At 62.3% G+C, this 26,561-nt stretch overlaps 1 protein-coding gene across 5 annotated transcripts in view; it reads left to right on the top strand.

The window, feature by feature from the left end:
* Nucleotides 1-26,561, top strand: part of KCNIP2 (potassium voltage-gated channel interacting protein 2) — a gene marked incomplete at its 5' end in the record, with an annotated part of 44,656 nt that overhangs the window by 6,362 nt on the left and 11,733 nt on the right. For 2 of the 5 annotated variants that reach the window (XM_082309122.1, XM_082309120.1), the window contains one exon: nucleotides 22,380-22,482. The exons of the other annotated variants lie outside the window; for them this stretch is intronic. In XM_082309122.1, coding sequence (XP_082165248.1) covers nucleotides 22,380-22,482 — 103 coding nt within the window. Of the gene's footprint in view, nucleotides 1-22,379; nucleotides 22,483-26,561 lie in introns of those variants that run through there. 5 annotated transcript variants of the gene reach the window in all.

Genomic DNA, 26,561 nt, shown 5'->3' with positions numbered 1-26,561 from the left:
AGTAATCAGCTTGTTTGGAAACGGAGCCCTGCGGGAGGGGAGCTGGGCGCAGGATGGCTGCCACATTCAACAGGAGCTAACGGGGATGGGGGGCACAGCGGGGTGTCACCTGTGTCTGAATTTGGGTCTCCCCAAATGTTTCCCCTCTGGTCCGGCCAGGGCGAGTCACCTATGGGCACTTGTGGGCAGGGGTGCTGTACTCGTGCGCGCCCACGCTCTCGCAGCATCTCGCCTCTCTGCCTGTATCTGACAGCAGCCCCCGGGCTCAGCTCCGGGAGCAGGTCAGAGACAGTCATGGAGTGACTTACTCTGCAGGTGCGCTGGTGGCATGAATCCACTGCCCCAGCTCTGCTGTATGGAGACGGAGGGACTGACTGGGCAGGACGGGACCCCCTGGGCTGTCCTGCTGCCCCCATGAGCCACCTCCCGTGGCAGTGACATTCCTGCTGGGAAGGGGCTCAACAGCCTGAAGCAGAGGGAGGTTTCTTGGCAAGATGCTACCATGAGAGACTGGCAGGACCCCGTCACTGAGCCTCTGTGGGGCAGAAAGGGGGACCCTGCTCCTGGCTCCCGGCACTAACCCCAGCAGCAGGGCTGGGGTGCATTGGCTCCCTTACCTGACCTCTTCTCATCACCAAACACACGTGTTTGGACACCAAAAAAATGCTTTTTAGGGATGGAGCATTGGTGACAGTCTGGCCAGGATCTGAGTCACAGGGAAGAGGGTTTCCAGGGTTTTTCCCTTGGCCTGGCTGGGGAAGGTGCAGTCCTGCGGGATGCAGGAAGGCACTGGCCAACTCGCGTATCCATGGATCACCTGCAGGCCCAGCAGGAGCCGGGGAAGAGCCATCCGGCTGCTCTCACCTGGGTACTGCGGCCCATCCAGCTGCGGCGGGGTGCAATGAGAGCCAGCCTGCTTGCTAACGAGATTAGACAGGCGAGCTACTGCTCCTGGCCTGTTTGGTTAATCGCTTCTTCCTAGATTAAATTTTTTAAAATTGCATTGCTTACAGAAAGCCACTGAATAGGTTTAAAGGCAATAATCCACCTGGCCCTCTGTCACTGCCAGGGTCCCCCTGGGGCTACTTGGCCGTGGGTTGTTGAGGTCCCCGGTGTGTCTCCGCGTGTCTGTGTTGTCCCCAGGAGTTGGCTGGCTGGGCAGGCCGGCCCTTTGTGGCTCTTGATTTACTCCAGGAGGAAATATTGATGAATTTGTAATTATGTGATTTAGTGAAGCCTCCTGGAGGTGAGGGATAAGAGAGGGTCAGGCGCCGGGCTCTGTGCTGCAGCCTGTGTGATGGGTCCCCTTTGCCCCCCACTCCTGCCCCGAGGGCCATGGGGGGCAGCTGCCCACCCTGCCCGCCCTGCTGTGCTGCTGGGGGCATGCTGGAGTTGGGGGGGGGTCCGGCAGCAGGGCACAGCACCCCCAGCCCTGGTTGCACCTGCATGGGGTCTCAGCTTCCCATCTGCCCACAGAGCGGAGAGGGATGGCCGCTGGCGCTGGGTTTTGGGGTTGCAGCACAGGTTAGCAAATGGTTGTGGGGCTTGGGCAGCACAGAGAGGGATGCTGTAATATGCTGTGGTTAGGGCTGATCCCAGTGTCCCTTGGGGACATCTCAGCCCTCTCCTGGGTGGCGGGATCTGCCCTTAAGTACCTCTTTTTTGCCCCCCACCCTCCTTCCAGAAGTCGCATCTTCTGAGCCCACCCCCTGCCCTGCACCGCTCGTGCTGACCGGAGCAAATTTCCCCCGGCACCCGCTCTCCCCTCCGCCGTGCAAAGTGAGTCACTCCCAGGCACCGGGAATCATTCATGTCATTTCCCCCTTTGCCGCAAAGTCATTAATGCGAGTGGAATAATTTGTTGCGTAACGGAGAGGATCAGCGGGAGTGCTGCTCTGACGGGTGACGCCTGGCCCTGGCTCCCCGCCACCCCAGCCACCGCTGCCCTGGGAGAGGGCAGCTCAGTGGGATCGCTGGCTGGGAGCATCCCAGGTTTTGCTGGGGTTGTGGTCCCACAGCTGCGCCGCGCTGGCAGCCACAGTGTCAGCTCCCTGGGATGTTTTCCCGAAACTGCCGAGTCCCGCCTGGACCCCCCGCAGGGTGGGGTGGACATGTTTGTCGTGGCCTCAGTATCTGCTCACCCTCGCACGGCTCCTCCGAAAGGGGCTCGTCCTAGCTGCTCCATGGTGACGGGGGCAAGCAGTGTCCCCTGCATTGATCAGAGTGTGTGTTGTGACACCCTGCATCCCTGCCATGTCTCTGCCTCATCCCCACCACTGCTGCTCCAGCTCCTCTGAGCTCCCCAAGCTGTGGGGTCACAAGCACTTCCCACCAGCAGCCAAATCCCTCCCGGCTTCTTGCTTTGGAGCTGGGGACCCCAAGGCGGCCCAGCCGGGGTGCAGGCTGCGCGGCTCAGGGCCCTGCAGCCCCAAAGGGCAGCTCTGGAACGGCTCGCAGCGAGGTCCCAGCTGGCTGTTGCTGCTGGCGATAGCAAACCCATGCATTGGGTGCAAACCCAAGCAAGGCCGAGGCTCCCTCCTGGGGACCTCACAGCCTCCCAAGCAGGGGGCTGGCTGGAGGGGGGACTCGCTGCCCTCACCCACCCCGGCTCAGGACTATGGGTGCTGGGAGCCCTTGCTCGAGTGGTGCTCACTGTGGTTGTGGCAGATCAGGTCTCTTCCCCTGCGCAGCCAGCGGGGAGAAGGGCAGGGAAGAGTGCTTTAGTCTTCAAAAGGCATCGCGGAGGCTGCCCCCCTGCCCAGGGTTAATTTCTTTCTATCCCACGCTCAGCCAGGCATTAATTTAAAGATGCTGCAATGGGAGAGGGGGAGCCTAAGAGGATTGGGCTGAGAGCAGGAGGATTTAGCAAAGGGAAGGGACGTGGCTGGGGCTGGGGGCTGCACAGGGGACAGTGGCATCCCGCAGAGCAGGATGGGCAGGAGGGAGGAGGCGGCTGTGCATCCCTCGGGACCGAGCCACCCTGATGTGTCCCAGCTGTGACTGCAGTGGTGCCCAGCGGCTCCCACCAACACCTGGAAGGGGACACGGGAGTGAAGCTCTCCCCATCCCCAGGGAGAGCACCGTGGCTGGGCAGCTGGATGGGGAGGGGGCCACAAGCTGCTTGCTCGCAGCGTGGCTGTGCCCCATGTCCCACCCCTGCCCCTTGCTGTGCATGGGAAATGGGGCAGAAGTTTCAACCCCAAGTCTGGAGGAACCCCGTGATGGGCATCGTGCCCAGCTCCATGGGGGGCAGGCAGAGCACCTCCGGGGTGCCACGTCCCAGCAGGGACTTTGTCCCCTTGCTCCAGCTGGGCAGCGAGTCCCCTCAATGCAGAGGGCTGCCCCGGAGCCGCATGGGGAGGGAGGAGATGGTGTTTAATATTTCAAAGCAACTCATTGAAAACCTGCTGCTCCCTGGGGCTGGTCCAGACCCAGCATCCCTGGGAAGGGGCTGGGATCGGGGCCACCTCAGCCTGGTGTGTGCTGGAGGGGGAGGCTCTTGGGACCACATCCATGGGGCAAAGGAGCCTTTCCCTCGCTCTGTCGCCCTCAGACCCAAGGGTCCTGCCTCTGGCACAGCTGGGCCACAGCTCTGAGGCAGGGACGTGGGTCCCAAGGGGCCGCAGTGGCTCCCCAGCCCCACTCCACCCAGTGCCTCCCTCGGCGCTGTTTGTTTTCTCAGCCCGCCCTGCTGTAATTACAACCCGCTGTCACTCTCCGGATAATACGTCTTTCCTTTTATCACGGCTTAATTAAATAACTGTGGGGAAGTAAGGGGCTGGTAACCCCTTGTTCACCATCACGAACAACCCAGTGGTGCTGGGGAGGTCTCTCAGGGCTGGCAGAGGAACTGGATGGGGAGGGCTGTGCCCTGGCTTAGGGGGCATGGCTGAACACAGGGTACCTTCGTGCCTGTGAGGGATGAAGCACTGATTTTGCTGTTCATGGGCACAGCATCTCTGGCACAGACATGTTCAGGCCATCCCCGAGGAGGTGCCCTGGATGCGACCGCCGTGGCCCTGTCTGTAATTCTCCCTTTGGCTTGGAGCCGTGCCTGCTGCCAGGCCGGGAGGAGTGTGAGGGCAAGGTGCCCGCTGCCAGGCCAGCCGCCTCTGCCTGCAATTAGTTGGTGCTAATGAGTGTCCCTGGCAGCTGCTGGTGGGTCAGTGAGCTCCAGCTGAGTATCTGCCAGGGGCTTCCGGGCGCATGGGTCCTGCTCCCCGCTCGGTGGAGCGTCCTCGGTTGTGCCGTTGGTCCTCAGCGCGTGCATGGCTCCCTCTGCTCTCTCTCCATCCCTTCCCTCATCCCTCCACTGTCTCTCCGCCTTTGTGCCTTCCCCAGGAGGCTGGTCCCAGTTTGGGCACTGGCAGTGGTGCACCTCCAGGTGCTGCCTCCATGTCTTGCTCCCCTGGGTGCCCCTTTCTCCCCATCCCAGCCACCCCACAAGGAGCTGTAGCACCAGGAATGGTGTCTGTTACGGCATCCTTGGCAGCAGGATGTGGCCCTGTTTAAAAACACATGGGCAGGGGTGGTGGGAGCGCTCCCCGAAGCACTGCCTCTCCCACTTTGATGGATTGGGGAAAGGTCTGATCTGACGGGATTTCCATCTACCCGAGAGAAAGTCTTCACCGAGCTGCGGCAGGGCAGCCCGGCCCGGGCGGGGATTGATGAACGTCACCAAACTGTTGCCAAGCCCTGAGGTTTGTGTTTGCCTGCAGCGAGAAACTGGGTCTCTTTGCAGATGCAATCCCCTCCCTTGCAGTGCACCGTGCACCCACTGTTGGTTGTGCAAGCAGCATCGCAAGCTACACTTAGCTTCCGTCTTGTGGAGGGTGGGGGCAGCTCTTTGCGTTGGTGTTGAGATGTACAAGATGTGTGACTGGGGTAGACTGGAAAATGTCTCCCATTTGGGGACTGGACTCCTGGAGCTGTGGGCAGCCCTGGGTGCCAGGGGCCTGGCTTGGAAATGATCGGTTTGGGGATGGAGAGATTTTTGGGGTCACTTTGGGGCTTTGTGGCAGGATGCTGTGGGCAGAGGAGCTCCCTGCCCACATAGGGGTTGCATGCAAGCAGGGGAGCGTGGGGTGACCTGCAGGCTTGGGGTGCCTCTCCTCCTGGTGTGCTGCCTGTCCTCGCTGCCTGTCCTCCTGCCCGCCCTGGATTTGCGGCTCAGGAGTTGCTTTGCACAGATCAAAGCCCGGGGGCATCTCTCATCTTGGCTTACCTGGGTCCAACCTGCCCCCCAGCCCGGCGTGCAGGGGGGATTTGGAGGTAATCCTTGCAGACAGAATGCTGCTGGCTAATTATAGCAGAGCCTCTCTCTTCGTGGGAACCACGGCGAATTGTCCCTCGAGCCCAGGCAGCGGTGGTACAAATCTGCTGCTAATTAGACTTGAAAGTCCTCCCGTGAGCTCAGGCGCAGGATGGATATTTGATTATTAACATATTTATTTCTGAGCCTCTCAGCAGGTCTTGCACTGGGAGTCCGTACTCTCCCCCCCCGTAATTGCCAGGCACATTTATTCTTATCAAGAGTGCTTGGGGGCTCCAGGGAAGGGGGGGCTGCTCAGGTCTGTGTGCTCATTTTTGGCGGTGTCTCACCAAGGTCTGTGGAAAAGACATCTTGCTGATGCTGGGGAGGTCCCAGGTGGGAGCACGGTCCCCAGGCTCTGCTCTGTGCCTCCACCAGCCCCTCTGCCAGGTGGGATGCTCCTGACCCTCATGCCCAGGTGGGAACCCAGGGATGTCTTTTCCCACCTGCTCCTGGGCCTGTTGGCTGCAGGTGCTGTGTAGGCAGCAGGTGGGGGTGAGGATGAATCAGTGGTGCAGAGCTGGTGCTGAGCACCACAGCCCAACACAAAGCCGCCTGCCACGGCACCCCCAGGGAGAGCATCCCTTCCTCCGGCGGAGGCAGACAAACTGCGATGGAAACACTGCCTCTGAAATAACCAAAAATAGCTTTCCTGTCCCCAAAATGTCAGTTTAAAAAGGCAGTCTCTGGGGGCCCCCTCCGGCTGGCAGTGGGCTGAGCGGGTGCCCTGGAGATGCGGGGTGGGTGGCCCTGCAGCCCCGTTGGGCAGGGAGTGCTGGGCCGGGGGCCGGAGGGCTGAGCCATCACTCAGGGTATGAGTGGGGAGTGGGTCGGTGCTGGCATGGGGGACCATCAGCCCGGCCATGGGGCTGCACAGCGTCTTGGGTTGAGGCTGGAGAAAGGCACATTTGGGCTGTGGGCTGTTGGAGGGGCAGCACTGACCTTGTGTGTCTCCCCTGCCCTAAGCCCCCCGGGTTCCCCCAGCCAAGTTGTCACCCATCCAGGGGTTTCAGGCCAGTGCCAGGGGCTGTTGGCGTGGGGACAGGCGAGGAGCCGTGGGTCAGGACCTCAGCTGCATCTGCAGCAGCGCTTTGCTCTCCCTCCCTGCCTTGTTGCTGCATCTGCCCGCGCGGGGAGGGTCCAAGCCGGGGAGTGGGGGGCAGGCACCTTGTTGCAGCACCAGAGTTATTAATAGCAGCAAACGCTCTCAGTGCCTTCAAGCCAAGTCCGTTTTGGGGGAGATTCCTGCCATTTGAAGTATGTTTCCCCTCCCCGGGATCCCTCGGTTGCCTTATCTCCCTCTCCCAGCTGTGCAGCCGGCGCGTGCCGGAGCCCCTGGATAAGCCGTGATGCTAATAGCTTTTCCCGTGCCGCTCAGCCCGGCAGCGTCTGGCTCAGTGGTCGAGGGTGCCCCGCTGCCTGGCCCGCAGGCAGCCCCATGCTGCCTGCACATGTGGGAGCTGAGGTTGCATCTCAGCCCGTCCCTGCTGCGTTTCCCCCTGTCGCCGTGCTGAGCCGGAGCTGTCGGTGGCTGAGAGAGCACTGATTGCAAGGAAATTAGCCTAGTGCCATCTCCCATTTATCGGAGCCCAACCTGTGCATGATTGCACGGGGCTTGTTAATTTGTAGCCATCACCATGTCTTAGTGCGGGGTGGTGAGCGTGGCAAGGCTGGAGGGGAGCGCACTGGGGGGCCAGGACACACAGCAGCCTGCTGGAATGCTGAGGGCCATGCTCTCCCCCGGAGCAGGTTTGGGAGCAGGGCTGGCATCACTGGCTGAGATTTTTCCCAGCCTCACAGTTCAGGAGACCCCAGTGAGGTTTGGAGTGGGAGCTGGAACAGGCCTGGGGATGCGGGGGGTGTGCTGGGGATGGAAACCCCTGCTGCTCCCCGTGGGGTGCCGTGAGTGGGCATCCAAGGGGCACAAAGATGCCGGCTCAGGTTAAGGAGATGCTGTGGCTGTGTTGTGCCCCGGCGTGAACTGTGCACCTCCACACGGTGATGTCCCCACTTGGTGCAGGCTGTGCTCTTTGGAGGTCCGGGGGCTGTGCTGCTCTATTGCCCAATATATACTGGGTGCCCCCAGAGTTGCTGTGTTTTGCAGACCCAACAAGCTCAGAAACAGCCCTGGGTGCTACAGGCAGGCTGTGGTGTCCTTACTTACCGCTGCTGTCTCGACACGTCTGTCCTATAACCAGGGCTGGGCTCACCTCCTGGCTCTTTTCTCTTCCCCATGCCTGTTTCCCTGCAGATGTTGGTGCTGGTCTTTGCCTTCCGCTTTGCCCTCCCTTTGCAGGGCATGGAGGGTCTTGGGGTGCATCCCAAGAGCCTGGGTGGGGGGCGATGGAGCCTGTCCCGCCCGCCTTGTCCCCTCCTCCCTGCTGCTTGCTACTCTGTGCGTGGGGGCGATGAATTATTCACAGACCAATGGGGGCGGGGGGTGTCTGTGGCCGCCTGCGTGATGCCAGTGGGACCCACGTGCCGCTGAGCACAGAGAGCTTTTCTGTGTAAATCCCTGAAATATTTAGCAGAACTGACTTAAAAAATACAGCTTGGGAGGAGTTAGTGCCTCAGGGTAACCTGGAGGGCTGGGGGCCATCACAGGGAGTGATGGGGGTGATGGATGCACCAGGGCGGTCCCTGAGGGGCTCTGGCCCTGGTCTTTGCCTGACACCCACCACCCAAGTTGCTGGTGGAGCTTGTGTCTGTCTGTCCATCCAACCACCCATCCGTTGGGTCTTTCTACTTGTCTCTGCCATCAGATGGTGGGGGTGCCCCCATCCTTTCCCTGCATTGCAGGGGTGCTTTGGAGCTCGGCAGTGGGCTCAGCCCGCTGGCTGGGGCATGTCCAGTCCCCAGCCCGGTGCCACCAGAGCCAGGCGGCTGCTGCATCACCTGCTGTGTGCCGGCTGCTGGCAGGTCAGTGCTGTGGGACCGGTGCACAGCGTTGGGCCAGGCTCCTTCCCTGGCAGCGCCTTCCCCAGCAGATGGATCACGTCACATGCATTTTTTAACAAGATCCATCGACTAGGAACGAGCTGAGCTGTCACCGCAGGTCTGTGATCAAAGCCAGATGTGCCCTGGCAGCCCGGGGGAAGGGTGGCCCTGCATACTACCCCTCTCCATCACATGGCAAATTTACAGGGCATTTATCTCAGCAGAGCAGGTTGGGGATCCGGCAGCTTCGCAGGTTGCAGGTGTGTTGCCCCTGCATCCCTGGGGGTACCAGGATGTCCAGTGTCCTCCTGCCTGGCATGGCGCAGCAATTCCTGAACCGAGCATCTAAGGATGGGAGCAGCCACGATGCAGAGCTTGTGCTGCCATTGGGCTTCTTGCACAGCCCTATACCCCAAAATGGCACCTTCAGCTGAGAGTCAGAGCGAGCTGGGTTTGCTGGCAGCCAGGGTGAGGTAGGAAAGGGTTTGTGCTTGTTCTGGGATGTGTTTTGGGCCAGGTTCACAGGGGAGTAAGAGGAGGTAAGGGATGCAGGGAGCTGCAGCCGGCTCTGGATGGGGAGCCAGCTGGCTGTGCCACAGCGGGGCTGCCCCACGAGGCAGCCTGGGCTGCTGGCAGCTCTTCCCTGGCCTTCGCAAGCTCACCCTTTCATGGATGCTCTCTGTGCGCCTCAGCAAGGTAGGAGCCGCCTGCTGCCCCGTGGTCTGCACATCTCAGGGCCAAGCCCTGGGGTGTGTGGCCAAAGGCAGCACGGGTTCACGGTTAGAGCACACCGCTCCTCTCAGGCTGTCTGCCCCACTCTGAGCTTTCCTTCTGCCTCCTTGCTCAGTTTGCTCCTGTCCCCATTGCTTCCCCAGCCCGGGAGGCAGGTGGGGTGGGGTGGCAGGTGCCTGCGGTGGGCCCATGCAGCACGGTTGTGCTGTGTGTTTCCCTCTGCAAGCACCACCAGAGCCCCCGGGCTGCACTTTACCGTGACAGCACATCCCATGTCAGAACCGCTGCAAATCCTGCCTGCTAATAGCTATGCAAATTACCTCATTAGCTGCCTTATTTATTTTCTCTGGCATCACGTTTTCAGCACTTCCCCGAGTCCCGGAGGCTGCGGGTCCCCAGGGCTGGCAGGAGGCAGGAGCGGCACCAGGACCCCACGCAGGGCTGGCTGTGTTCAGCCTTCCTCTGTGGATGGCAGCGGTGTTTGGCTCCCATGGAGCCACCCACCCCGATGTGATGTGTCTGGGACGGGGGGCTCGAAGGGCTCCTGCAGTCCCTGCTGCTAGGATGTCCTCCTCCTCGTCCCTCTGCGTGCCCTGGCTCTGGTGTGAGCCTTGTTGAGCACTCCCTCCAGCCAGGAGCCGCCTGGTCCTCTGCAAGAAGCCGTAGGTCTGGCATTGCTGGAATGTGTGTGCCCTCTGTCCCCCAAAAAAGGTGTCTCCTGGATTTAAGGACAGAGAGAACATGGTGTCTGCCCTGTCTCTGTGGATCTGAGTGGTGGCTTGAGGTTTGGCACAGGGCTGCAGGGTGCCCTGCATCCTTCCCACCTTGATTGCCCTTCCTCATTAATGGAAATGTGCCTCCTTCCCACCCTGACGGAGACATTGTTGGCAGATGCTGTTGTGGGGATTTGCCCTCTGCCAGACCCAGGGTGACCCCAGAGAGCCCCCAGATGCCCAGGTCAGGGTGGGCCTGGCCTGGAGCCCTGCTCTGGTCCTGTCCCTGGGGCGTGTGACCTGGGCTGAAATGCTTTGAAGCCCAGGCACCATCCAGGGCTGGCACAGGCAGGAATGGGCCTCGAGCACCAGCCTGCCGTGGTGCCCCTCAGGGATATTCATGTCCCAGGGTGTCCCTGCACTTGCTGGGTGTGCATGCAAGCGTGTGGCTGCCTGCAAGGATGGCTGTCTCCTGGCTGCATTTTCCAGGGGTGCTCGCATGCCCACAACACCTGTGACAGTGGGAGAGGCTTTGCATGGGCACCAGGGGACCCACATACAAGTGCCATCCCTGAAGACTTTGATCCAGGCACCCCATGGGCTTGTCAGTGCCGTGCCAAGCCATCTGCAAGAGTTGTGTGTGCTTACCCCCCCACTTCTGTTTATCTTTTATTTTTCCCCTCCTCTTCGGGCTGCGGTAATGAATATTTCATGGCCAGGAACCAGCGTGAATTCCCCCGGCTGCTCCCTGCCCCCAGCGCTCCCACGGCAGGTACCAGCCCATATGTCAGTGGCTTAGGAAGGATGTGTCTGCCAAGAAGCCGTCTCAGGAGGAGAGGACCTGGGCAGGGAAGAAGGCGATGGCTCTGGTGTGGACAGCTGTGCCGTGTCCTCCTCCCCAGCGGTGCTGTCACTGTCCCTTCAGCCTGCAAGGGACTGCCAGCAGAGCATAGTGGCCTCGTGTCCGTGCACGGATGGCCTCCATGGCTCCCGCGCCTCCTTGCAGACGTGTGTGCAGCCTTGCCCAGGTGGCCATGCTTGCCTGCGTGCTCCCACACAACTGCACGTGTCCCCTCATGTCCCCCGTGTGCCATCAGCCACCACAGCCGTCTGAATGAACCGTGTCCCCAGCTCACCTTCCTGCGGCCCTGCGGCTGCTGCTGCGCTGTACGGGGGCTCCTCTCAGCGTCAGGCAGCAGCAACGGCACGGTGGTGGGCACAGTCCGTGGGCCAGACCGCGGCACCCCACGGGCCGTGGCACCGCACAGGCCTTGCGTGGGGGGCTGCCGTGGGCTCCCGTGCATCCAAGCTGGAGGTGTCCTGGCACAGCCCCAAAACCTGCAGGCAGGCAGCGGGGATTGGGGGTCAGGGAAGTGGGGGACAATTTTGCACTCCGCTCTCCCTGAATTTGCCGTTTATACCCTACAGCAGGGAGCTGGGCCAGTCCCCAGTGCAGGCTCAGCACTGGGAGGTGTGGGGCAGCTGCTCCCCCTGAGAGCACGTGGGGGGAGCAGAGCTGGAGACAGAGCCTGGAGCCATGGTCTTCCTCCTTCCCATCGCTGAGGCTCTGGCAATGCTGTGTCTCCTTTTGGGGCTCCAGCAGATGCTCTGGGGACACGAGCTGGCTCAAAATGTCCCTTTGGGAGATGATGTCCTTTGCCCTGTGAGGCACTGCGGGGACTGGAGTTCCCCTGGGGCTGGGTCAGGGGCTGGGGGACCACTGGCTTCCTCGCAGGGGAAGCGGGTTTGGGAGAAGCACAGGTGGGGCAGGAGGCTGGCGGAGTGCACCCTGCAGTGGCACCCATGGTGGCTGTGACCCAGGTGATGGCTTGTCAGCAAGAAAGCGTGTCTAAGAGTGGGCTCAACAGCCCTGCTTTGTGGCTCGCTTTTGATTTCTGCTGGATTCCTGTTTCTCTTGCCAGGGGAGAGGTGGGTCAGTGACCGAGTGGCTTTGCTGCCCTTCTGCAGGGGCGAGACATGGGGTCCTTGGTGCCAGCCTGGGGAGCTTGTGCTCGGAGGGAGCCCTGGGATGGGAGCAAGCTGACTCACGGCTCTCTGCAATGCACCGTCCTTGCAAAATACCTGCTGTGGGTTGCTGGGTGCAGCATGCAGGAGGAGAGGACAGTCCCCTGGCTCAGCCCATGTGGTCCCCGTGAGCTTCTGTCTTGGTGTCAGTGCACTAGGGCCTCTCTGGAGAGCCAAGGGCCAACCTGGAAGGGGATGCTCCTTTGGAAATCACTGACCAGTTCTGGACTGGTTGTAGCACCTGGGGATGCTGGTGGGCAGCCGAGCCTGGAGGTGCGGTGGGTGACGTGGGTGCTGGGCTCTTTTCTCCTGCCGTGTCCCTGCAGGCTGGCGTGGAGTGGTCTACGCGTGCTGATGGGGGGCATATGAGCTCCCCTATCCCGCATGGCCATCACGATCAGGGTGCACAGGACAGCGCTTGCATCTCCCACCTGCCTGGGACACGCTGGGATGGAGCAACCGTCCTGGCCAGGCGGGATCTGGCTCCCAAGAAGCTGGATGGCGGTTTTGGGCTGGATCTGCAGGTTTTGTTTGCTGTCAGGTCCTGCGGGCTCTGGCACCCTCCTGTGGCTGTTCTGCCGCCTCTCCTGTATCCCACGGGCTTTTGGGATGCTGCGGCTGCCGCGGGCTGAGCTGCGCCGGCCGGTCCCCGCCGCGATACAGCGGAGCTGGGTCTCTCCCCCAGCATGGGGGGAGCTCTGCGCTTGCAGGATTTGGCCTTGTGTCACACAGCTCACGGGACCTGATCATTGCAAGAAACGGTCCCAGAGTGTTTGTATTGTGGGTTTGAGCCAGGAGCGGGGCTCCTGGATATCATAGATAAGGACGAGGGTCCTAAACCCCTGACTTGTCCCTGGAAGGTGGCAGGAGGGGACTGGGCACCGCTGGCAGCCCAAATTTCTGAGCTTTCAGCTGTAGGCAGGTGGTCTGCAGGGAATAGGTTTGGTCGGGGTGTTGTATTCTCAGGCCAGCCCTGCAGCTGTGCCTCTGCGTCCACTGAGCTGCCTGCTCTGCCTCGGCTGGCCTGGGCTGTCCCCATCCTCCTGCAGGGCCCGATGTCCCTTGCAGCCCTTCCCTGGCCCGGGGCTTTGTGGGTTGCAAAACTGTAGGGTTGCAAACCCCTGGTATGCTGTGTCACGCCTTGCTGTAGGGTCTCCCCAAACCCGGCTCAGCCCTGCAGCGACCAGTGCGGCATCCCCTGGTGCCTGTCCCCCCCCCCCCCGGGGCACTGTCTGCCATGGTGTGGGGGCTCTCTGTTGGGGGGCTGCCCCTCTTTGCAGGGGCGTAGCCAGCATAACAGATGGGGAGGGCTTGGTTTGGAGGGGATAGCCCTTCTTTTGGGGAGCAGGGGGTGAGCTTACCCCATACCAACCCCTGGGGGGGGCTCCTGCCCCTTCCCTTGGGACTCCTTGTTGAGGCATTGGTAGGAACTGGGCAGTCTGACTGGTCCTGGCTGGATCAAGCCTGCACCCTCTTTCCCATCCCTGAGGGAGCAGAAGCTATATTTTCCATCAGTTCTCTTTTTCTTCACTTCCTCCCCCATTAATAAGAAATGAAGCTTATGAGATAATAGAGCCTGGATGGATGCAGAGCCGAGAGATCCTGCTGGTGTGGGGTGTGAGGTGGAGGGGGAACTGCAGCTGGGAAAATGGGACTTGGGGAAGGGATGTGATCGCCAGTCCACACAGAGCATCTTGGGCTGGCTCTGGAAGCAGGGAAATCCCACCGCCACCACGCGCCAGACTCTCTTCTGGCTCTGACATACTGTGCAAGCTAGCAACTCGCTGCCAGGCTGAGCTTTGGAGGGAGCAGCTCTCATCCCTGCACAGTCTGGGATTCTGACTCCTCTTCCTCCCATCCTTACACCGATCCTCGTCTCCTCCCCTGCATGGAGCCAGTGGGAGTGGGTGGTTGGTGCCCAGGGATGCAGGATGCTCGCAGCGCCGGAGGGCTGATGCCCGGGGAGGCAGGATGCTTGCTGTGCTGGAGCACTGTTGCCACAGGGATGCAGGACACTCGCAGCACTGGATGGTTGATGTCCGGGGATGCAGGACACTCACGGCACTGGCTGGCCGGAGCAGATGATTGATGCTCAGGGATGCAGGATACTCACAGCGCTTGATAGTGGGAGCGGACGGCTGATGCCCAAGGATGCAGGATGCTCTCGGTGCCGGCTCCCCTCCGGAAGGAGCATCCTTCCCTGCTCTTGGAGAGAGGCGGCCCTGGGATGCAGCAGTGCCTCATTGGTCAGAGGGACCTGTGGAGTCTGCGGGTTGCCATACCAACCTGCCTCTGGTTCCCGGCCAGCTGGGGCGTGAAGTGCCGGGTCGAGCTGGTGGCAAGGGGCGGACCAGGAGCCAGGGGCAACCCGAGGCTCTGCCAGCCAGGGAGGCGTCCATCCGCCTCTCCCGGAGAGCTGGCTGGCACTGCTGGGCTCCCTGGCTCCGAGCATCGCCCTGCTGCTACTCCCTGCCTCTCCCTGCAACTTTGCCACACGGAGGGGGCCGGTGGGCTGGCCCGGCACCGGGGGGTTCGCCTGGGCACCCCACTCCCTCGCCGAGCTTGTGGTCAGCTTTTGTGTGCCTAAGCCCTTGGAGGGGCATTGCCACCAGCCCCCCGGCCCCTCTGGATCGCAGCCAGCCTGCACAGGAGCATCCCAGCACAAAACTTCCCGGCTGGCTGCCTGCCGCCTGGGAGCGGGGCCTGGCGGCTGCCGTGCTGCCGGGCGCTGCCTGTGCCCTCTCCGCCGGGCTGGACCTGCCGCCGATGCCCGCAGGCTCGCTCCGGGCAAGGAAGGCTCTGTCCTCCTCCAGGCATCGCCTGCTGCTCGGAGGAGCTGGGGGGCTGTTTGCCAGCCGGGAGGGGGTGCGACTGGGTCCCTCCCCAGCGCTGTGAGCTGGAGCCATGAGCCACTGCCAGCAGCGCTGCAAGAGGCAGCTGGGCCGGGTGATCCGCTTCTTCTACCAGTTTCTCACCGGGACCCTCTCCCAAGGTAGGTGCTGCCTTGGGGGGCACGGGGGCTCTGTTCTGCAGGAGGGGGGGTCTCTGTCTCGTGGGCTCTGTGGGGTTATTTGGGGAGGGGGGAAATGCTGTTTAGGTGCTGAGCACTGCTGAGTGATTCAGCCCCAGGCGGAGGGGTTGCACTGGGCTCTGTGTGGGGCAAAGCTGAAGATGCTCACGGGAAGCAACGAGAGCCCCTGAATGTCCCCTGTGGACCTGGGGTGATGGGAATGTATTATATGGGGAGGGGACTGGTGCAGAGTGGAGTGTGAGAAAAACTGCTGTGCAAATAAATCACAGTTGGGCCAACCCTTCCCTGCTGTGCCAGGCATCTGCCTCCTCTGGGGCCGGGGCTGTGCCCTCCATCCATCCAGCCAGAGAAGCCCTGGGTGTGCCTGCGGGCTGGGGCAGGGACACACCCTGGTGCCTGCATCTGCCCGTGCTGGTATCCTGGGATGCCACCTGGTCCTGGGGACAGAGCTGCATGCCGTGTGCTCCCGGTTTGCTGTCACAGCCGTGGCGGGACCCGCATCCCCCCTGCTAGCCCTTGTGCAGCCCCGCCAGCTGGCCAGCACCCCCTCTCCTGGGTGTGAGCCCAGAGCCACCTCCTGACCCCAATGGCCACGTCTCGGTGAGGTTGTCGTGTGCCTGTGTGTGCTGGGACCCTGTGTGCCTGTCTCCTGCCCCTGTCCCTGTGCCTAGGGCAGGTTGCCCTCCTCATGGCCTGGCCCCACCCGGGACACCCAGGCTGCCACCCTGGGCCACGATGGTGCTGGGGAGGGACGCGCTGTGCCGGGAGTGCGGGGAAGGCCTTGTTGGGCCAGCATGGCAGCGTCACACCTTGGCACGGGACTGGAACTTGTACCGCCTTCACCGGGGCCCAGCCTGCCTGGAAAAACCCTCCCCGGCTCTGTCCCCTCCTTGCCCGGGGGAGGCCCTGGGTCTCCCCAGCCTGTGCCCATCCCTGGGGCCAGGGGATGGTGGGAGAACCCTGGGGATGCTCTTGGTGCAGTGCTGAGGGCTGGGACACGGGAGCAGTATCCATCCTGTGAGCCGTGCCCAGCTGCTGTGCCACCTCCCTGCCCGCAGGGACCCAAGCCCTGCAATGGAGGGTCACCTGCCCCTGGAAGACCCTCCCCACAGGCATTTCCCATCACTTGGCAGTCCCATGGGCCCTTCACGGCTCCGCACCAGCCCACAACATGGCAATAGGGAAGAGATGCCAGGGTAAGCACGAGCCTAGCCAAGCAGCGTGCCAGGCTCTGGAGGCTGGGTGTGCCCGCAGGCAGCGCTGGGTCCGTCCCTGCTAGTTGGCTCCATCAGGCACCAGCCAACTTGCCCGGAGTGGAGGGGGCAGAGGAAGAGTCAGCTGAGTCCGGCCCCAGGAGCAAGGGGCAGAGCTGCAGGTGATGGAGTGGAGTGGGAAGGGGACCTTGGGATGTTCCCATCCCCACCACATGCAAGGATGTCCTGCAGGTCCTTGTCCCAGTGTCCTGGGCTTTGCAGCTGGGCACCATGGGGCTGGGTCTGTAGCGGGTGTCCCCCCGGGACTGGGTCTCTGGGCTGGCTATGTGTGGTGCTGAGGGGCTCAGCCCTAAGGGCTCAGCCCCGTGCTGTCCCCTGCAGCCCTGCTGGGGTGTGCAGGGTGGCCGTGGTGCACAGAGCTGGGATGGGTGTGGAGGCAGGACTGGCAGTGGGGTGCCAGCTACCACTGCTCACCCTCTTCTTGGTGTCCTCCCGAGCTTTGGGAGAAGCCGAAGTAGGGTGAAACCCAGAACTGGGCAAATCTGTGTCCCCTTAAGCTCAGGCTCAGAGTGGATGTGGGGCTTGCACAGCCTTCTCCCCTCTGCAGCATCCCCTCTGCCCCAGCTGCTGCTCCGGTCCATGTGGCACATGGGTCACTGGGATGCTGTCCCCCCTCCATCCTCTATCCTCCTCCATTGGTCCCTTCTGGGGGGCAATGAGCCCCTCTGTCCTCCCTGCAGAGGTGAAGGAGGTCCCGCAGAGCTCACTACAGAGGGCACCGGGTGCCTGGCCAGGTGGGCCCCAGGGTGGGGTGCCCTCCCAGCTGGGTGCCCTGGGGAGCTAGCCAAGGACGGGTCGGCAATGGAGGGGAAAGAGAAATGATTCAATCAATTAACCAGATTAAAACTGTGACTTCACCTCCCAAAAATAGCATTTCGCCAATATTTTAATGTGCTTATTAATAATCTGCTCGCGCTCTGATTAGCAGCGAGGTAATAAGGGATCAGCTGTAACCTAAATTTAACTCTCCCTAATGGATGATGGCCCCGAGAACCAAAAAAAAAGGAGAGGCTCCTATCCATCAGGCTGGCCCCACCAGGGGGGTCGGCAGCACCCAAGGGACCCAGGCAGCTGCTGCCCAGCTGTGCCCTGGAACTATCACCTCTGCTGTGGCCCAGCTGGCCCCATGGCACATTCTGGGGGGCTAGTGCCCTAGCACCCTGCAGCACCGGGCTAGGAGCACCCTAGGAGTAGCCACAAGGGCACAGCCTGGCTATGGCCACAGTGTGTGGTCCCCTCCTGAAGAGACAAGTCCCTTAGCAATGGGTGGCTGCTCTGCTCCCTCTCCATCTGCTCCCGTCCCGCAGCAGGGGACAGTCCCCGTGCCCAGCTGCTGGCAGTGCTGGGAGGATGGAGACAGGGACCAGCTACCTGGCTACCCGACAGCTCTGGGTGTTGCCCCATGTGTGCCCGTGGCACACTGTGTACATGGAGCTGCTTTCTGGGCAAGAAACCCTGCTCCTGGGGACTTCTATTTATACACAGTGGGTGGCTGGTGGGGTGGTTAATTTTAGCTGGGTGGCAGGGCTGCACTGCCGGCAGTGCCGGAGAGCTGGGGTGGGGGTGGCTGGGTGGGGGATGCTTCACAGCTGTTACTGTCACAGCCCAAAGTGGGACAGGCGGCACGGACTTGGTGCCAGCCTGGGCCGTCCGTCCTGCCACAGCTGTGCCTGGGGCAGTGTTACAGGGCCTGCCGCCCTCCCCAGTGCTCAGCTGTGGGCACATGCCAGGGCCACTTTGCCACCTTGTCCCGTGTCCCCTGTGGATGCTCAGAGCAGCTGGCCTTGGGGGAGAGAGAAGGGAAGGGGGGACAAACTTGGATTCCTGGGTTCTGCAGCCTGACAGGGGCACAGCTGGGGCAACGGTGTGCTCCTCACCCCATGCCTGGGTGGCCATGTCCCCTGGCTGTAGCTGCAGGGGTGGGGATGGGACATCTTGTATGCAAAGAGGTGTCAGGGTGAAACATTTGGGTCCGGCATCTTCCCCAGCTGTGCGTCCCATGGGGTGGCTGAGGAGGCCAAGCGTGGTCTGGGGACTGGAGGTGTCTCAGGCATGGGTGCAGCTAATCCCGTGGGGTTTTGGGTCTGCCAGTGAGTGTGCCCAAATTCTCAGTGGCACTGCCCGAGTGCCCCCGGCGTTGCAGAGCAGGAACCGGGCTGGTTGGCTCTGGCTCCAAGCTGAGAAAAGGGAACGCTGATCCCTGGCATCCCCGGGGCGGTGCTGTGCTGGGGCACAGCAGACGAGATGCCAGTGCCTCTCTGCCAGATCCAGCTCTCCAGGCCAGCAGGGCTGCGGAGACGCCTTCCTTCAAGGCCTGGTGTCTGGAGCAAGGACAGGCGCAGGCATCCCAGCGGAGATCCTGGCATTTGCCAGTCCTGGGCTGCAGCATCATTCCCTGGGGAGCCCAGTTTCCAGGACTCCCAGCTCCTCCTGCAGGGTGGCAGCGAGAGGCTGAGCCCTGAGGGTCCTGGGGTGACCGGTGAACTCAGAGCAGCCATCAGGCTGCGGCAGTGCCTTGCTGGCCCCGCGGCATGAAGACTCAGCCACATGGGTAGCGAGCCCCGTCTGTGCTCTGCCCCCTGCTTCCTTCTCCTGGCTGATGGTGCCACTCTCCCCCCGGGCCAGGAGGGTTATTTTTAACTGTTTGCCATGTGCTGCCTGAGCACAATTAAGGTAATTGGTTTGGGAGCCTGGCTCTCACATGCTGCTCCCAATTACCTGCCTGCCTGCCTGCCCGCGCGGCCCCCCGCCTCCCTGCCCGCGGTGGCCGGCTCCTCCGATGGGGGGACTGCCGGGACAGGGCTGCCCCAGATAGCGTGGCAGGGCTGGGCGGGGGGCGCGAGCGGGCACAGGGGATGGAGCCATGGAGAGGACATCCCTGCACAACGACAGCCTGCTCTATGCCTCCCTGATTGCCATCCTCCTCCTCATCTCCTATTGGTTCACCACCCGCTGCTTCAAAATCATCAGCGGCATCGAAGGTACGGGGTTGGGGACACAGGGTGACAGGGTGACTCTGGTCTGTCCTGTCCCCTTCCACAAGCCAGGTGGCAAGGCGAGACGGGCTCTTGGTGTGGGAGAGGGGGATTGGGGACCCCCCTCTCTGCCTCTCTTGGGCACCTCGGTCTCCTTCTCAGTCACTTTGTTTGTTCCTCCTGGTCCTGGTCCTGCTCCATGCTGTGCCAGAGCACCTGATGGCAGCCACGGCCAAGGTGCAGCGGTGCCCAGGGCTGCTCCGGGGGCATCCGGCTCTGCTGTGCTGCCGGCGTCCAGGTACCACTGCCCCTCGCTGTGGGACGGGGACGGAGATGGGCTCCCTGGTGCCTCCCACTCTGTTGGGGGTGCCCAGTGCTGATGCTGGGGCCTCAACCTGTATTTTGGGGCTCTTGGTCCCTTTGGGCATGACCTACATCTTTGCTCCTCAGCTGGTGTATTGGGGAGCTCTGGGATGTGGCGGGGGTCCTGGTTTCCCTGGTGAAGGGTCTCTCCAAGCCCCGCTGCAGTGGGATGTGTGTGCCAGGGGCTTTGCAGTGTGAGACCCCCAAGGCAAGGAGCAGGGCAGGAGGGGTGGCACTGGCACCGCTTGTCTGGGGACGTGTGGGGCCTCTTCTGCCCAGGGCGTGCATTTCTCCATCCATCGTGTGACCTCTCCCTGTACAGCTCAGCCAGGGCCTCATGGCTCTTCCCACGGCATGGCCAAACGCTGGCTGGCTGCAGGGACGAGGAGCCACCCCTGGGAGCCATGCCCCTTTTGCGGGGTGCGGGGCAAAGCCCTGTCCCACTTCTGGCAGGGTGCATATGTTTTGGATGGCCCTTTGAGCATCCCTTGGAGGCAGCTGTGGGTCTGGCTCCATGGGTAAAGCCCCACATGTGAGCCCGTGTGTCTCCGCCATCCTCGGGGTGGCTCCAGATGGAGGACCATCCCGGGGGACCTGGGTGAGCCGAGGGGGTGGTCCTCTGACACCCCCAGCCCACCGGGGGCTGCCCTCGGTGGGAGGGGGTGTGCTCTGGGCAAATAACCCCAGTGAGTTTGGGGGTGCCGGGAGCTGGGCTCTGGTGTGGTGTGTGGCAGTGGGACGTGGGACTGGCACCGGGTGCCTGTGCCGGTCCTAGTGGGATGCTGGGTTGTCCTGGGTGAACAGCAGAAGGCTTTTATTAATGGCTCTAGCGCAGAAATGAGTAATCCTGACATGGCAGCCGGAGGGTGATCTATCGGTGCTCTGCTGGGGAGGCCGGCTGGCACGGGACGGGCACAAGGGCAGGCGGGGAAGCTGTCACTCTGGCTGACCTGCTGCTGTGCCCTTCTGCCCCAGCATCCCACGATGCTGGTGGAGACGTGTGAGGGGCCGATGATGGTCCCCTCAGGTGGGCTGAGCACGTTTGCTTTGCAGAGGAGCTGCCCCAAACCCTCTTTGCTGGGACAAGTCACAGCTCAGGCTAGAAGGCCTCCTCTATGGCTTTTTCTGGCCAAAATCAGGTTGCATAAATAGCCCCATGGCATGCGGGACAGGCAGCGACCCTTGGAGCAGCTGGAGGCTCTGGGAGAGGATGGGTTGCACCCGGGGCTCAGCAAGAAAAATGGCTTTCAAAATGCAGTTGGCATCAGTGGGAAACTTCCTCCGAGAGTGCAACAGGTCTGTGCCACCCTATCCCCAAAGGGACTCGCTTAGGACGGGGGCGAGGACGGGAGCCAGCCGGGTGAAATCCAGGCTCAGTGCCTGGAAACTTGCTGCTTTCCAAGAAAAGGAAATGTCAGGTCTGAAAACTTCCAGCCTGAGGGATGTTTCCCCAGGGATGACTTTCATCTCTCTCCCCAAGCCGCCTCTGATGCATCGCTGGCATCTTCTTCTGGCATCAGAGCCTTGGGAGCGCGCCCCAGGCAGGCAGGAGACGCCAAGCCTGGTGGCATGGAGCCGCTAGATAGCCCAGCCATGCCGTGACCTGGGACTGAGCCACCAGCCCTCTCCATCCCCTGTCAGGGGACAAACCTGCAGCCTCCTGGGCTGGGATTGAGGGTCTGGGGGGGCGATTCTGGGCCTGGGGGGGTTGGTGTGGGGCAGCCCTGCTGGGAGCTCTTGCCAGCATCAGCCAGCACCTCCACCGTCCCCTTCCTCCCACGGGTGTCCCAGGGTGACGTCTCTTCCCCTGGTGACACATCCCCCCCCAGCACAAAGACAACAGGGAGGAAAAGGGGCTTTCTGCACCGGTCCGGTCTGCAGGGCCCTTTGTGGCGGGCAGCTGTACTCCCTGCCTGCCACACCAGTGCTGGAGCTGGGACTGGTCTTGCTTCGTGCCCCATCTGGGACTTGTCCACCCAGGGATGGGCAGTGCCAGCAGCCTCCTCAGGGGAAGCTGTACACCCCAAGGGGTGCTGAGCCCTGGTGATGGGGCAGGGAGCAGCGGGTGCCTGGCTCCCCAGTGATCCCTGTGGCCTGTGATTGAGCAGCCAGGCAAGGGCTGGGATGCTGTTAAAAAAAAGTGTAGGAGCTAAATATAGCCCCGTTGGCTGCGCATGGATGTGTGCTCGAGGCATGAGGACGCCTGGGTTCGCCCTCTGCCTCCAGCTGCTGTATGACCTTGGCTGGGTCTCTTGGTCCCACTGGGTCCCCAGCCCCTGCGTCCCCTCCTCTCCTGCCTGTTGCTGTGCTGCCTGTGGGTCTGGCAGTGTCTCAGGCATCCTGCATCGCAGTCCCTGCTCCCGGCCCGTTCCCCCAGCCCTGCTCCCCATTTCCCCTTGGCTCTCCCAGCAAGACGGCCGAATCCATCCACCTGCTCGGAAATGGAGCAGCTGGACTTGGGGTGCTCAGCCATGGTGGTCCCCATGGGGCACACACTCGTGTGGGGCGCGGAGGACAAGTCTGAGTCATCCCTATCCTGGATGTTTAGCCAGTGCCCAGCATCCTGTCCCTCCCCGTGTACCCCCCTGGGAATCGAGTGCCTTTTAATATCTGTGGCCCGTTTCCTTAGCAACTGCATTAAGCAAATCAATAGAGGTGGTGTCATTGGAATGGGAGGGCATGCCTCCTTCCCCCCCGGCCCCCCCATCCTTGCCACCCCCCCACACCTCCCTCTGCTTGGCCTGTCTCTGCTCTTACTCACAGGCACAGCCCTGCTCTGCCTGGGCTCTCGGCCGTCGGCTCCTCGAGCCGCCCGTCACAGCCCTGTGCTGACCCCTTGCTTGCTCACGGCTGATGGCGGGTGCCCCCGAGTAGAGGGGTGACAGCCGATCCCCCCTGGGGACAGCAGCAGGGGTCCCTGGGGATGCGTGGTCCGGCAGCCGTGGTGCTGGGGTGAGGGGGCTCCAGGACGGCAGTGGGGAGGGGGGTGGGGGGGTGGGGCCATGAGACACCCCCACCATGAACCTGGAAGGCCTTGAGATGATCGCGGTGCTGGTGGTCTTGGTCCTCTTCGTCAAGGTGCTGGAGCAATTTGGCCTCTTCGAGCCCGTGTCCTTGGAAGGTAACAGGCGCGGGCGGTGCTGGCTCCTCCGGGGACACGGGGGGCAGCCGGTGAGTGTCCGGAGCTGCCCCCGAGGATGCTCTGAGGCTGCTGCATCCACGGGAGAGTCCTGGGACATGGTGTCCATCTGCTGCTTGTAGGGGCAAGCAGGGGGGTCCTGGTGTGGGGAGCAGAGTGTCCTGCCTGCTCCATGCAAGGTCCCAGTGGCTGGGAACATGGGGAGGGGACAGGACTGGCAGGGCGGCTGCTGCATGGTGGTGACTTTGGTGTGTGCTGGGGTGCTGTGGGCTGGGGCTGTGTCTGAGCGTGCAGGTGGGCACCAGGGTGTTTTCCAGCACCTCTACAGGAGCAAGGTGTCCCCAGAGTCCATGGTCACCTCACCCTGAACATGAGCTGTCAGACTAAGCACCAGCCTGCAGAGCAGCCAGGTCTGGGCAGGATGGGTGCCTGCTGCACTCCCTCCTCCTGGCTCTTCCCAGAGCCCCTCCATGGTCCTTGGGCAGGGTGAGGGGAAACAGGGGGTGCTGCCCGGCTGAGGACAGGCCATGCAAGGTGCTGAGCAGTGTGCATGGGGCATGCTCAGCGGAGTGCAGATCCACTTGGGGGACTCTGTGCGTGGTGGGAGGGAGGTCAGGACCGCTTGGCTGGGTGCTCCCTGGGCTCCCAGGGTGGTGGTTGTGCAAAAGGTCCCCCCAGCCCTGCCTAGCCTCTGCCCATGCCTGCAGACACCCATCTGAAGGATGCTGCAGCTTGCCCATCCCCGGGGCATCAGGGCATGTGCAGGAGGTGACAGGCAGTTTGGCTGGTCCACTGGTGCCCTGGGATGCTCCGCTCTGGTTCTGCAGCGCTGGCTCTTGCACGGGCTGGGTGTGGCCGCGAACGCTGGCTCCCCTCTGCACATGGTGCTGGGGCACCCCTGGGCAGCACCCCTGGGCTGGACCCGCAGGTTGGCCGTGCCTGGGGGTAAGGAGGGAGGGGGCAGTCTGCCTTTGGGCCTGCAGACGGCTTGCAGGGCAAGAAAGCACAGTGGGTAGGAGCTTTTGTTGCTGCTTAATTGCTTGTTTTATCCCTGTGCTCCAGCAGCAGTGCTCCTAGGTGGATCGTGCCAGGAGGGAAACTGAGGCAGGGGCTGAGCTAACTCCCAGGTGCCCTGCCTGTTAGCCCCGGGGGCGGCCACGCTGACTGTGCTCAGATTGGACCCTCCTCCCCAGTTCTGCTGGTAATGTGGGGGGTGCCCTCCCCAGACCCTGTTTTTCCCCCCCCTTTGTGCTTTTGCTTTCCCATGCAGCTGCCCGAAGCATTGGACCAAAGTCGGTGGCATCGATTGTCGCTGCTCTGCAGCACGCTGGCTCCGTGCACAGCGGAGAGGGGGGAGGCAGAGAGCCCCCCCAGCCCTGGCAGCAACCCTGCTGGGGGGGGCAGGACAAGGCAGGGACCACCTCTTGGCCCACCTCCTTGCCTCTGGCCATGCTGAGCCCTGCTCCTCCATCCCCTGGGGCATGCACCTTGTCCCCCTGCAAGTGACTTTGCTCTCGGCTGGGCCAGGGCAGGAGGTTGGAGATGGGGTGTCCTGTATCCAGCCTTGTCCCCGTCAGCTGGCACCCCTCCAGAGGGGACTGGGATGGATGGTGGCATGCCCATCTCCCACAAAGGACAGGCCTTGCCACCAGTCCTTGCTCATCCCCAGGAGGATATGGTGTCACCGTGCAGCATGGGGAGGTACAGCCTGCCCTGTCCCGCTCCACCCACGTCCCCACGCTGGGGAGCTGTGCGTCCCTCTGGCCTGGCTGGAGATTCGCCCCAGCTGTGGCAGTGGGAGTGGGACCCAGGTGCCCTGGATTGGCAGCAATTGCTCCCATCACAAAAAGGTGCCCAGAGGAGAGGGAAATGTGTTGCTCAAGGGGCAGAAATCGGCTGAGGTTGGGCTGAACCCTGGGCACCGTATGGGGAGTCATGTGGGTGAGTGGCTGTGTATTGGGGTGGGGGTGAGATGTTGCTGCATGGGCCACCTCCCCTCAGCTCTGGAGGTGGCAGGCAGGAGACTTTGCTCTCCAGGGAAGGTCCTGGGCAGTGTCTGGGGCTGGGAAATGCTGAGTCCCCTCCGGGGGTTGTTTACCAGCTGTGCCTTGGCCGTCAGTGACAGCCCAGGGACCACAAAGAGCCTGAAACCCTACACTAATGGCTCAGGTCTGCTAATGGACATGGGGCCCCGCCACCTGCTCCGGAGCCATCGATACTGCCTGCTGCGCTTCCCCTGCCCCGTGCCCGCGCTCTCCCTGCCCCATCCCTGGCGGTCCCCTGCCTGTGGCTGTCTCTCTTGCCAGGCTGTGCTGGTGGTGTCCTGGGGATGGTCTGTGCTGGGAGATGGTGTGCCGCCACACCGATGGGCTGGGGATGGAGCATCTGCAGAGGAGACTGGAAAAATGCCCCAGGGAAGGGTTCAGTGGGACCATCTTGCAGCAAGACCCCATCTGCCCCCTGAGGGGGACCGTGGAGGGGAGGGGTATGTCGTGGGGGAACTCCAGGCTTGGGAGGTTCCCGAACTCACTTGGACGAGGCCCCGAGCAACCTGTTCTCCATTTGGAGCTGGCCCTCCTCTGAGCAAGGGCTTGGACGGGGTGCTGGTTGTCTGCACCTCCTTGCCATGTCCTCTCGGCACTGGGCCCCCTCAGATTCTGTGCAGCCTTGGTGGCACGGCCAGAGCAGCAGCCTGGTAGCAGTGGTGGAGATCTCCTGTGGGTGCTCTGTGCTTCAGGAGCTCCAGGGGTGATCAATGCTGGAGCTGGCATTTACCAGCTGGTTAATCACTGACGGGCCATGTCACCCCACTGCTGCCCTGTGCCACCATGCCTGTCCCCAGCCCCAAACATCTCCTGGCAGAGCCATGCATGCACCACTGAGCTGCCCAGGGGGCTCCCAGCCCCCTGCCAAGAGCCTGCTTTGGCCAAGCGCTTGGGAGGGGACAGGCAAAGAGAAACACTATCGATTTTGGCTCCTGAAGTGCAGCATCAATAATTCAGCATGGAGCAATCCGTCCCAGCTGGGAGGAGGGGTGGGCGGGAGGTAAAAGGCGGGAGAGACGCCCACATAGCCCGGCCTCAGATGAATATTAGATGAAGCTGCAGATTGCTATCGGCAGGATAACTGGTGCCTGCCTCAGCTGGGTCGGGGTCCATGCATGGGGCAGGCAGGATTGGAGCTGTCTTGGAGAGCCCCTGACATGGGGTGTGCTGGCCCCTGCCTTCCCCAGGGGACTGTTGCTGTTGCCTCAGAGCTGAGGATGCGGAGGGGAAAGCGGCGCTGGGGAGGGTGCCAAACCCCTCCAGAGTCTGGGGAGAAATGGGAGGGAGCAGCAGCCTGCCTGGGTCCCACCAGCACCCCAAAGGATACCAGGCAGGAGGGTGGTGACAGCGAGCAGCATGGCCACCTCCTGGTGCCTGGTTCAGGGAGAGGGTCCCTCCGGAGAGGGGAGAAAATGAGCATCCCCACAGCACTGGAGAGAACGAAGCCCTGTGCCAAGCCCTGCTTTCCAGGAACCCCTTTGGCAGGAGCACAGCATCTTGGCTGCAGGAGGGACCAGCCCTTTGGGGCGCAGCGCCAGGTGGTCCCTGGGCTCAGGACACCATCCAGCCTGGCAGGTTTGACAGACCTGAGAGGTCAAGGCAAGCTGGCTGCAGGTGGGGTAGATCTCAGAGCACTGAAATCCAGCCTGGGACATCTATGGATGCTCCAGGTTGAAGTTTAGGGTTTCCTGGGCTGGGATGCACCAGAGATTTCCCCATGCACAGTGGGTTTAACCCCTTTTCCAAGGGCTGGCAGGTTTTTTGGCTGTAGGGCTGGGCACAGTCTGGTGGCTGAATCAGGAGAGAGCTGCTCACTCATGGTGAGGGCTTGCAAAGCAGGAGGGGAAGGGCCAGACATGTATGGTAGCCATGGCCAGGCTCTGAGTTTGGATCCCAGCACAGCCTTACACTCTGAGGTGTGCAGTAGCCGGGCTGCATCCTGCCAGCACTGGGGTCTTGGAGAAGAAGTTCTCCTGGGGACCCTATGCTCCCCTCTGTGAAGCATCTTCCACATGC

This window comes from Platalea leucorodia (assembly GCF_965183815.1).
Source record: "Platalea leucorodia genome assembly, chromosome: 4".
NCBI classification, from domain to species: domain Eukaryota; kingdom Metazoa; phylum Chordata; class Aves; order Pelecaniformes; family Threskiornithidae; genus Platalea; species Platalea leucorodia.
Note: the sequence above shows the minus strand (reverse complement) of the source record. Positions and strands in the feature narration are given on the sequence as shown.